General features: G+C 36.1%; 1 protein-coding gene across 3 annotated transcripts; it reads left to right on the forward strand.

Annotated features, from left to right (window-relative positions):
• The first annotated feature begins 3,727 nt into the window (after window positions 1-3,727).
• On the forward strand, window positions 3,728-12,517 carry gata6 (GATA binding protein 6). Of its 3 annotated transcripts, none has more exons than XM_067363458.1 (7): window positions 3,728-3,844; window positions 4,642-5,547; window positions 6,714-6,880; window positions 7,322-7,447; window positions 7,601-7,688; window positions 7,779-7,879; window positions 8,820-12,517. In XM_067363458.1, the coding sequence occupies exons 2-7, from the start codon at window positions 4,695-4,697 to the stop codon at window positions 8,985-8,987; spliced, it is 1,503 nt and encodes a 500-aa protein (XP_067219559.1). In that variant the 5' UTR covers window positions 3,728-3,844; window positions 4,642-4,694; the 3' UTR covers window positions 8,988-12,517. The 3 variants fall into 3 exon arrangements, with proteins under 3 accessions (XP_067219559.1, XP_067219561.1, XP_067219560.1); XM_067363460.1 differs by lacking the exon at window positions 3,728-3,844 and adding an exon at window positions 3,988-4,189; XM_067363459.1 differs by lacking the exon at window positions 3,728-3,844 and adding an exon at window positions 4,173-4,307.
• The last annotated feature ends 586 nt before the right edge of the window (window positions 12,518-13,103 follow it).

Genomic DNA, 13,103 nt, shown 5'->3' on the forward strand with positions numbered 1-13,103 from the left:
AAAATAACATGTCAACCTTTTCATTTTAATAACATTATACATTTTTTAGTTACATTTTTAAACCCACTGGTTGGGTTTGTCCATTTTTGACACAAACATGGGTTGAAACAGCCCAGCATGTTTAGAGTGTAGTAACAATTCAGTTCAACTATGTGTGTAGAATAAATATATATATATATATATATATATATATATATATATATATATATATATATATATATATATATATATATATATATATATATAATATGGACTACCAGTGGACTACCAGTAAAATTGAAAAAATCCCAAAATTACTCATTGCCCTGACCATGTCTTGCCTATATTTCCTATATATATAGATATATATATAATGATTTACACATCCACTATTATTATACACCAACATACTGACAAAGCAATCAAAAGACATTCCGCGTTCTTCTTTTGAACTTCCTCTGCAGTGCTTCTGTATTTCCACTGAATTACTCTCACTACTGAGACCAAGAGCCAAAAAAATACAGTTGTCACAGTGGTGAGTTGCATGACTCCGGCAGGGTGTGACCAGAAATCTGTGAGAAGGTTGTTAACACGTTTACTATCGAAGGCCTCTCCCACACGCCCCCATATATAAACTCACACACACACGCACACACAAAGGTTGCTTTTACACCTTCTTGTTTAATCATCTACTATTGCAAACAGCAACATATATGCCTCCAACTGTCCCCACAGAGTCTCTGACATTTAGTTCAACTGGAGAAGGCAGTGCCAGGCATAAAAACATAACATCTGCCATAAACCATAAGTAAATAGGTCAAATTTTAATATAATGGGAAGGAGAGTGAATTACTCAAATGTAGGAAGCAACGCAAAGTGTTCTGTTTTGTAGAAAATGGTGTTATTAAAAAGCATTAGTCTGTGTCGGCCTGACAGTCTTGAAATCTTAAAGCTTTAAATAGCTAATGAATAAGAACATAAATTGAGACTAATATTTTAAACATTGTGAGGGTATAGATTTTTTCTCATTGAACACTTGCATTATGATCACTTAATGTGCACAATGAGTGTTCTTCCAGGGAAAGGCCAACACCCTGCCTTACAATATGTCACCAGAGGTAATGAGTATTTGATCACTTCATCATCATCATTCATCCAGCAACAACTTTAGTGATGTACAACACAAAGCAAACGAATCTAGCAATGATTGTTCTACAAGAAACACAGTTTGATGCAACCTGATGAGCCATAAGCAAATATCTATTATGACATTTACCAATGGCAAGCATGCTTCCTTTATTCTGTTGGAGCTGTCTAATCAAATGTACGGTTGAATTATGAGTTATTTCTAGATAGAAAGCAAACTAGTTAAATTGTAGTTTGTAGCAGTAATTATCAAATAATAAATGGCTATGACAATTAGACTGTTTTATTTACTGTAAAAACGATACAAAAGCCTTGCCCAAGAAATCAGGTTTATAAGCAATACCAGCAATAAAACAAAAATGAATAATAATTATAATTTAGAATTTAAATATTGTCACTAATATAAGTGAACACTGCTGTAGGCATAAGAGACCGTATTGGCACAGACATTGTGTCTCTATTGTGTTCGTTGAATTCATTTTACATTGTGGGGTCAAAGTACATGGAGACAGCCTGATAAAGACTCTCTTTGTAGTGGGCTAGAATGTAATAAATAGGCCAGTTATAAGAAATTTCATATATACTGTACTCATTCCCGTAAATTACTGTAAGCATGTGATTTCGATTTTTAATTTATTTCGATTGACGGTGACGTTAAATTTGTTTCATTAAACAGCAGTGTGATTATAACTGTGATATTTGTATAATGAAATACAGAGTATTTCTTCATGCTCGCAATATTCCATGTATGTAAATGAAAAAAAAAGATGTGTAGTTTTAGTTGATTTTAGTGCTTCGCATGATTATAATAGGGCTAATTTTGCGTCTTACTTAGCTACTTGTATCTACTGAAATTGTTATTATTAATATTTCATTATTAATTATTACTGATATTTGTTTGATAACAACAATGCGATTTGTTCATTTGTATTTTCAGTTTTAAAACTGTAATGTTGGTTGTCAGCTCTGCAGGCAGCGGAATTTATTTAGTTCTTACAGATCACAGATACAATTATATGTCAGTAATTTCGTTTTCCTGCTGAAAATTAATTTTTTTGGTCCATCTAAAGAAAAGACAGCTGGCGATTTGATTTCACTGCGTCTTTGATGATTCCTCCTTTATTATGAGACAGACACACATCATGGCCGATCGAGCAGCTCATCTGTCAGACAGCAGACAGACGGATCATGTATTCTCACGTGCTCGTATGAATCTGTCTGGAGAACGTTTGTACTAAGCCATGGACCAACACTCCAATTTCAAGCGCCTATATGGAGAAAAGGTTTTATTTTCCATAGCACAGACGCATTTTTTTCATACAGTGAGGAGAGTGATATTTATTTAAATAATAATCCCTGTGCGTGATAAAAAATAAAAAAAAATACACTGTCTAAAATATGCTCATTTTTTACTTGATGAAGTCAATAAAATGGCTTCCGATTCTTGTTTTTCTTGATTTTTGAGCGCATTACTGTTCGAAATGTATAACAATTTTTTTTTAATAAAATAACAATATAACCTAAATAATTGTATTATTTACTTATATATACATACATGAGTATTTGACTTAATTGTGTTGCAAATAATAAAATAATTCAGTGTTGGTTATCGAATAAACTGGGCAACAAAAGAGTCAGAGACCCTCACGACTTCAGAATGATTAATCCAATTGGCATCCTCCATTACCTGATCAGGTCACAATACAATGTATATTCTGCCTGAATGAATTATCATCTGTTCAAAGTGAAGCACTCAGTAATGCCTATTGCCCGCTGGGTGTTTGTGTAGGATCTTTTACAATCCTAAATGATGCCCCATCGTCTTAGATGAACTAATTAGCAACGACCCCAATTTGCATAGCACAGACAAGGTTTAACATCAAAACAAGAAGTGATTTCATCATTCCGTTTTCGTGATTACTCTCACAGTATACTATTTTTTCACAAAACTCAATTAAAATAAAGACAAAAAATATTATTCATGAGCGCTTTACATGTGGCCGGTTGTATTACCTGCTTAGTAATCACCTAATTTCTTTCTTCAAGACTTACCCTAACTAGTCAGTTACATAAAAAGGTAGTTCGGTTTAATTTTAATAGGAAAAGTAAGATTGATTACCTCTTGTCTAACTGCCAGTTGCCTTAAGATAGTATCTAATTTATCTATAGCGTTTATGTTTGGCAGTAATCGCTCTTTTTTTTTTTTTTTTTAAAGAACTGCTATAAATTACACCGATATTTCATATCGGCAAATTTATTAACTGTTTGTTGTCAATCAAAATCACACCTTCTCTTTAAGGGAAAATGTATATATATATATATATATATATATATATATATATATATATATATATATATATATATATATATATATATATATATATATATATAGCTTGTCCTAAAAAAATCCGCTGAAGCAATTAAACATGTTCCTTCCCTTTGTGAAAATGTAGTCCGATTTATAAGACTTGCATTTTCCATTCGACATCAAGGACATCAAAACTAAGTTAAGGTGGAAAGTGAAGAGCAGCACCCCTATCGAGCAGATGTGTTTGCTCAAGCTGGAATCCAATCAGAGCCTCGGAGCACACGAGGCGCCTCCTCTCTTAAACATCGTCACGAGTGAACAGAGAACTTTCATTCGTAATAGTTCTCCAAGTCCTGCAACCACATAACCGCTGGATCCTGCGAACACCAACTTATGGCAAACCACCAATAGGTCAGTGGTGACTTTTTCTTCTCTTATACTATTCGTGTCTTGATTATAAATTTCCTTCCCAGCTCTTGTCTTGGTGCTGAGTTCGGTGCCAGCTGAGAAGAGTCTAAATCATTTTGGGAATTGTTTTTTTTTTTTCTCCCCTGCCTCTCTCTCTTATCTGTTGTGGGTCTTATCAAGTGGTTATCTCTTTTCTGCAAAGACATATTACGTTTTGTTTCCTATCTGTTACGTTGTGTGTGTGTTTTTTTTTTTTTTTTTTGGTAATTATGATGAGACTACATCAAGAGGGAGGACGGTCTCTGGACACGGATGGATTCAGATCTTCAGTGTAAAGCCCTGTATGGGGTGTGTATGTGCGCGCGCATGTGTTTTCTTGGAATTTAATGAAGTTGTGTTCAGATATGGAGCTCAACTTTTAATTTTACAATACTACAAGATGGCACAATAATCATGAATGATTTGAGTAAGTTTGTAGCTGACCATTACGCGCTTTCTTAAGTGAAACTGTGTCACCGCGGCAAAAGAAAAAGTGAACATAGCCTGTTTCATATTTAATGTTTTAAAGCTAAATCGTAATAAAACATTAAGCGAAACGTTAACAGTTGGATAAGTTTATTATCTTTATGCTTTGTGCTCCTCTAAATTCTCTTTGACATTTTGATGATAAAGTATAAAGTATGCTCTCGCGTTCTCTCAGCTTTTTCTTTTTTTTTTTTCTTTGAAGACCTTTATTTCCCCCCATTTATTATGCTCTATATTCCAACATTTCTTACAAAACATTTATGTTCCCATTTTAGTGCACTTTGCCTCTCCATTTTCCACGCACTGTGAGATATAAAAGGGATCCTGGATGGACCTGGGTGATAACAGCTGGTCCATGGTCAAACGCGAAGTGTCCAGCAGCAGCCCAGGGTCTCCGGCTGAGCAGACCTACCTGAACACTGACCGGAGGGACAGGCTGAGATCACCGACGCCGACGCACCTGGACGCGGTGGGAACTCGTCGCGCCGAGGGCAGGCCCCTACACTCCTACGTTCACTTTGGGCATCCCAACAACGCCCTGCCCAATTCTGACGACGTTACACTCTTCACGGATTTAGACCAGGGCAACAAACTCATCATCTCAGGTGGACACACCAGGGAGACGCATAAGGGAGGCCTAATTGTGGACCCTACCGACATGTATCAGACCTTGGCCATCGCTGCGGCCCAGAGTCAGGCCGGTTATAACGACTCGCCATCGGCCAGCTACATGCACTCCAACCCCAATTCTCCCGTTTATGTGCCGACGTCTCGTGTTGGAACGATGATACCCAGTTTGTCCTACCTACAACCCAACGTGTCATCCCAGCCGAGCCATGCAGTGAGCAGTCATTCGGTCTGGTCACAGTCCGCACCAGAGAGCCCGTCCTACAGCACTGGAAGCCCACATACCTCCAACCGTTTCCACTACTCCCCTAGTCCGCCTATGAATAACGGCACATCGAGGGATACCAACTACACTAATACTCTGAATGTAAACGGCCGAGACCAGTACCTTTCACGACCAATAAGTGGATCTTACACAAGCCCGTATCCTCCTTATGTTGCACCGCAGCTATCACAGTTACCGGCGGCGTGGCCAGCGGGGCCCTTCGAGAACTCCATGCTGCATTCCCTGCAGTCAAGAAGCGCACCACTGTCCATCAGGGGACCAAATGGAGGTAAGATATAGCTATTCATCATATCAAAAGTCTTGACTGACTGTGAAATTCAAAACCCTCTTTCCCTCACATTTGGGCAGGTTGTGAAAAATCCAATTGTTATTTATTTATTTTAGCTATGTAATTATTTTAAATGTTGAGGCACAGGTAATTTTAATTGTAATATGGCGCCAGTCTCACAGGTAGATCAACGTATTTTATTTTATATATATATATATATATATATATAAATATATATATATATATATATATAAAACATTGACGTTTTGTGATGTATTTGTGATACTTAAATCTATAAAATGTCTATATAAATGCCAGTAGCAGTAGGACATCTTACCGACAGAAAATGATGAAAAAAAGAAAATAAAAAAGACAGTTATGGCTGCTTCCCTCGGGTAACGCACTTGTGTTCGTTAGCAACTAGCCTGTTTGGCGACAGGTGAAAATACAAGATATCGGGCTCATTTTTTTGTAATATAACTTGTATCATTACAGAAATGTTTGAAATACCAGTTGGGACCTTTTTTTTTTTTTTTTTTTTTTTGGTTACTTGTGTGTAAAAAAATAATAACATTTATTAAGACCTTCTAATCTTTTGTTCTGACTTCCTATTTGGGAGTTCAAGCCTTAAGTAGGGGTAGTCATATCAAAAATATATAGGCCTATGTGATATCTAACTCATAAAATTATTTCTTAAAATAAAATGGAATGGACTAATTTACTAATTCTTACGTTTAAAAGAACAAATTAACACAAGAACAGTGATAGATAATTGTGTAGCCTATAGTCTAATGAAACTTTTAATGTAAGCGTCATTGAAATTTACAGGTTTTTAAATAATTTTAACAAAATACCTAGTTCTCAATTTGCAGCCCATGGTAATATTTATTGTTCTGCGTAAGTGTGCACGTTAATATAATTATTTGCAATTAGAAAATGTGTATGTAATTACAAGCTTCTCCGAAAAATAGTAGGCTATTCCAGATTTCGTGGATGTGTAAATTTGTACATCAGTTAAAACGAGAAAAGAGTTTACAGAGAAAGCCAATATTCACCAATTCTTTCATTAATGCTATTAGTCTGTCAAGTCTGAGCAATTCATTTGGCACACATTGAAGTTGATGGTGAATGTGATGTTGACTGACGGTGAACTGTCTGTGTCTCAGATTTGCTGGAGGACATGGTGGACAGCCGTGAGTGCGTCAACTGCGGCTCCATTTCCACCCCGCTGTGGAGACGCGACGGCACGGGTCACTTTCTCTGTAACGCCTGCGGTCTGTACAGCAAAATGAATGGACTCAGCCGACCATTAATTAAACCTCAGAAGCGTATGGTGAGCATCGACTTGATGAGCTACTTAACCACTCAATTTCCTGCCTATTTATTTCAAACAATAGCCAGAGGTTATCTGGGAACATCTTCACAGGTCTACTCCTATAATAAACGCTATTTTTATTGGCTTGACAAGTTTGCAGGCATTAATTGTTTAGGCTACAAAAAGACAGTGTGCAAATATTTTTTAAAAATTAAAAGTTATTTATTTTAATATTTGTGTAATCGAAGCCCCTTTTCATTTTAATTGTTTATGCAATGAATTGTTCACATTATATACAAGTAAAAAAAAAGTTGAAATATTCCGTATAGGTTGAATGTCTAGAAACATTAAGAAATTAGCAACAAACGATTTCATTCTACCACTTTGGATTAATAAATGTGAAAGATTTGATCTTTATTATTATCAATTAATGACATTGTTAATTACTTTTGTCTCCAGTCGTCTTCAAGGCGGATCGGCCTGTCATGCGCAAACTGCCAGACTAGCACTACGACACTGTGGCGCAGAAACGCAGACGGCGAGCCCGTGTGCAACGCGTGTGGACTTTACACAAAGTTACATGGGGTAGGCTAATACATATTCCGTCAAAAAACATTGGATACAATTGAAATAAAACGATTTGATACAATTAAAATAAACGCGAATTAAAAAAAAAAGACAGAAAAAAGCAAACGCCTCTCAATACAGTTTTTTACAATCTGGTTTCATGTTTTTTAGGTGCCAAGGCCCCTTGCCATGAAGAAAGAAGGTATTCAGACAAGGAAAAGAAAACCAAAATCCTTGAACAAAACAAAGGGATCATCTGGTATGTTAATAAAAATTAAAAAGCTTTCATTTAGGTATGATTCCACCATGGTCAAGTGCAGGTCAACTAACTTGTTAAAATAATTCACAGGAAGTAGTTCTGTTCCCATGACTCCAACTTCTTCATCATCTTCTAATTCGGAGGAGTGCACAAAGAACAGTCCTTCATCAACGCAGGTGCCTGTAACATCAGTAAGTTAATGAACTCATATTTGTTACCCAAGACCATAAAACCAGTCACAAGGATCGTTTTTTTTTTTTTTTTTTTTTAATTGAGATGTATACATCATCTGAAAGCTTAATAAATAAACTTTCCATTGATGTATTGTTAGGATGACAATATTTGGCTGAGATACAACTACTTGAAAATCTGGACTCTGAGGGTGCAAAAAAATCAAAATATTGAGAAAAATCACCTTTAAAGTTGTCCTTAACAATGCATGTCCACTCACAAAAAATACATCTTTGATATATTTACGGTAGGAAAATTACAAAATATCTTCATGGAACTTGATCTTTACTTAATATCCTAATGATTTTTGGCATAAAAGTAAAAAACGATAATTTTGACCCATACAGTGTATTGTTGGCTATTGCTACAAATATACCCGTTCGACATATGACTGGTTTTGTGGTCCAGGGTCACATTTATTATTTTGAAAGGCTGCATTTGTGTAGTAAAATTTAAGCAATAAAATGTACCAAACCTTACAAATAAAAACTTGCAGTAACACTTTACTTTCGATAGTCCTCTTTAGACATTCTACTAACTAAAAAGTAACTTTGCAACTATATGTCAACTAACTCTCATTAGAGTATTAGTAGACTGCCTGCTTAATATCTATGTTGATGCCCCCCAACAGACTTTCTACTGACTATATGTAACTTTGCAACTACATGTCAACTAATTCTAATAACCATAATCTAACAGTTTAATAATCTAATGAAGAAGAATGTCTAAAGTGGACTATCGAAATACATCGTAAGCAAAGTTTGATAAATGATTCCTCCGCATTACTCATAAAACTTGCAACATTTTGTGCTTTCAAGGCATTATTCAAATTGACCATTTGATTGCAACAACATGGTTTGCCTTTTATTTCTCATACTGACATTCTCTTGTTTGATCCAGGTCAACTCTTCAACGCTGGTGGGCCAAGTTGATGTTCCGGGCACGACAGGCTCCATGGTGAAGTACCCCGGCCAGGAGAGTCTGTACACGAATGTAGGCCTGACGTCCACAGCTGACGTGGCAAACTCCGTGAGAGGGGACACTTGGTGCCCCATGGCCTTGGCCTAAACCCTGGCATTATGGGATGGGAGCCATTTGCTGTCCTTCAGCTCACTAGAACATCGCTTTGGCGTTGTACTTAAAATCTGGCAGGGTGTGGGGGTTGTCATCTGTTTTTGGTCTGTGTTAGTGATCTTGAGCAGAGGCCTTATCTGTTCCAAATACTCCAGTTTTTGATTCACCCGTGGAATACCGGACATCCATGATGGAGATTATCTATGCTACTCTGCACTAGAGGACAACACTTGAGAGAGTCTGCTTTAACATGCCTTTGGTACTTTCAGAGCACACCCTGCACCACGAATGTTGCTTGGAGGAGTAAGTGGATCAAAAATGATTTTTTAAAAGTAGATATGTACATATTAATGCTAACGGATACTTCGCCCATCTGGAAAGACGAGGTTGTTAATTGGATTGTGGTGATCTGAAGAGAGAGAGAAAAAAGGTTGATCTTTCTGAAACTGGAATTCTGGAATTGAAGATAAAGTGTCAAGGTGTTCTTATTGACAAATGCAAACATATTTATGAAGCTACAGTTGTTCAAATAATGCATATATTTGTCAATAAAGATAATGTCAAATAGAGTAGGACTGAAGCCTTGCCCTTCCTTTTAAATCTTTTGTTTCAAGCATGATGCCGTTGCAGTGGATGTTGCTCACTAATCTGCACACCTTCTATGTGAATTTTAAAAGAAAATGAGAAAAAAAAGCTCTTATAAGATTGAACTGATTTGTGATGGTTTAACACAGGGTATCAAAGATCGCAGGATCTCTCATGACACTTGTTTTGTTCGATTATCAAATTAAAATGGTCTAATCAAACAAATTCATAGTGAAGAAATTTGTTTTTGTGTAAACTCATTTGGAAGTGTGAACCTACATGGAGAAATCTGAACGTAGATCATCAGCAAAGCATAAACAATACATAAACTGACCATTAAATATCTCTGTTAGAACAAACGGCACTCAGGAATTTTTTTCTGATGCATTTTTTGTTACAACACAAAACTGCAAAAAAGTTTTGCTGCAATGATTTTGGATGTAAGACTACCTAATGACATTGATGTGAAAATATCAATGTCCATTTCTGTTTTTTTTGTTTTGTTTTTTTTACTTTCAGTGTGATACACCTCGGTGATCCCTAGCTGAAGGAGGGACAATTCAATCTGGATCTTGCTTTCACAACTTATTGAATGTTTTAGAGAGAGTAATGTGTCCCAGAATCAACCAGTAGTGAACGTTTCTTGTGAGTTGCTGTTTAAAGCACAAGCATAGTGTGCAATGGCAGTAATTGACGTGTTTATTTCACTCATGAAAGAGTTCAGTCTCAAGTGGTTTGGTGTACATGATTTACGCCCTCTGATCTGTTAAACAGTTACCCAACTTTAAGTTTCCCATGTAAACATCTTATTGCTTTGAAATTGGGGATTGAAGGGGCACCAGAAGAGCTTTTCTTCACACAATTTTTTTCTTCACAGCAGCAGAGTGATTCCATGACAGTAAAATTTTTTTGGACAAGCTTTTTGTGTCATAGAGATGCTGTGTGAACAACACAAGAAACATTTTGCTATTATTGTGATTCGCCACCTTTATAACCTCTAGAATTATTTATTTCTGCAATGTAGTGTGTTTGTTAGAGGTGTTTGTTTATTTTATTTTAATTAACATATTTGTATTTTATGGTTGTATTTTTTATTTTTTTTTCCATCATTTCAATTTCAAACCATTCTGATTAATCTCATCTGGGTTAAACAGATGTATTGTTTTGGTTTTGTCTTGAAAATGGTCAAAGCATTGTGACAAAATTGTGTTTTCTCTAGATTTTGAGGTTCAAACCGTCCATTAGTTATGGAAGGATCTTCACATGAACCACTGGAACCACATTATTTGTAATTATGGTAAATTTAATCAAAATGATTTTCCTTTTTTATTGTCATCACCAGTCATAAAGCAAATTTTATAGTAAAAATGTTCTTAAACCATTGACTCCATACTGTTTTCCAGTGTACAGAGTATTGAGAAGGATGTCATTGTTAATTTCTAAGATTAGTTCATTAACACTGGAACAATAAATAAGAGTCATGACTAAAGTGGATGTTTTTCCCTTCCCTTATTTTTCTTTTAATTCTTTTAATTTAATTAAGTATTAATCAATATTGTCAACACAACAAAGCTTATTTTGCATTGATTTTCTAGTCATGTTATACCAGTTGTACTCTTAGGCCAGATGTTTGCTCATGGGTCACAGATCTTTTTGTTTGTTGGTACACTGAAGCAAATTAAAAACTTGAAGTCTGTATTTCAACAATAGTAACTTTTCACGTATATGTTTATTTATTTATTCATTCATTTTTCAGTTAATTTATTCACTTAATTTCATTCATTAATGATAAGCAAAATATTGACTTAAAATGGATTTGGGTCAATATGAACATTATCAACGTCAAAATGAAATATTGTGTGACATGTTAGTGCATGAACAATCACAGATAAAGTTGTGCATTTAACATTTTGAAGACTGCTTAAACCAGAGCCCAGCCCAAATGAATTATTGGTTTATGTGAACTCTGACATTTGAATGTGCTGATCTTTGCCTCAAGGTTGGACTTTGATTTACGACCGATTGATGACGTCTCAGCTCCAAAAGATCGGAGGTCTCTGATGTAATTTCTTGTGCCCTTTGTGATGCTGGTGAAACAAACAGATCTTCAAATCTTCACAACACTTCTTTTGCTTGAAAGCATTGAAAGGGATTTCTGTGGAAAGCACAGAGACCCAGAACAGTAGTTGTGTTGTTTCTTTGTCATTTTTTGTAGTACATCCAATATTAATGTTCATCCCTTTGTTCATTGCATTGTTTCAAATTCCGTTCACATTTTGGTTTGGTCTAAAACCATAAAATCTCTTTTAGAACTGTAACTGTTTTTTAGAATGAGTTCCTTTTCCCGTATGTTCTTCCTTCATCTGTTTGTCAATTGCAACACCATAACACCAGCCCAGACTAGCATTTCCACAGAGAAAAAGTTACTCCCCACTGCCCTTTTGAACTACATTTGCCCTCTTTGCTTCAGAGAGAAGTACCAGCCACAACATAAAGCTCAATAACTCAGAAACACACACCATTAATAACAGCTTTGGCACAGCCCAACAGAATTCACTTAGACTGCACTAACGTCACATTACATTCCAGCTCTCCTCTCCTGTCACCTACCGCTCCAGTGTTGATTAAGATTTATCCTGATGCATTCTGGTTATCTGCCCAGGGTGTATGACATACTGCTATGAGGTTTATTGGGGGCTGGGATCTGTGAAGGATTTCAGCAAATTCTTCTCTTTGTGATTGAGGGCGGGGAGTGGCAATCTTTGCCAAGTCGCTTCACGCAAGCGCAGTTCTATCGGTACAAGGTGGTTTGCATATATATTTTCTGTTTTGTGTGCTTTGTGTGGACTACACAGCAGAGGTGAGATCCATAGTGCCATGAACACAAAACTATTCTTATCAAATCTTTTCCCCAATTTTTTTGTCTCAAGTTTCCAGTTTAAATACCTAAAAAGATAAATTTACTGAAGAAGCAGCACTGCTTATTTCTCTTGCAAGTATATTTCGTCTTTCTGCACTGGAAGATTTTTCCACTTGTTGTAAGGATAAATATGTTAAAGTGAAAAGGCTGCCTGAGCAGATAAACAAAATAAGCATATATTTGAGGTGTAGTCTGTGAAAACCTATAAATTTATATTACAATAAACTTGTTTTAATAATTTCTAGATATTTTTACTGCAAAAGAAGTCAAGAGCTCCATTGTAATGTTTAAACTTTATTTTGACAGTCTACTTTAGACATAAGTAACTTTGCAATTGCATGTCCACTAACTCTCATTAGAGTATTAGTAGACTGTAGTTGACTGTTAGTAGACTTTTAGGTTAGTCCAGGGGTCTCCGAACTCAGTTATGGAGGGCCACTGTCCTGCAGAGTTTAACTCCAACTTGCCTCAACACACCTGCCTGGAAGTCTCTAGTATGCCTAATTAGACCTTGATTAGCTGGTTTTTAATTGGGGTTGGAGCTAAACTCTGCAGGACAGTGGCCCTGGTGTTAGGTGTTAGGGTTCAGGTTAGTAGGACATGTA

This window comes from Chanodichthys erythropterus, chromosome 16 (genome assembly GCF_024489055.1).
Source record: "Chanodichthys erythropterus isolate Z2021 chromosome 16, ASM2448905v1, whole genome shotgun sequence".
Lineage (NCBI taxonomy): Eukaryota > Metazoa > Chordata > Actinopteri > Cypriniformes > Xenocyprididae > Chanodichthys > Chanodichthys erythropterus.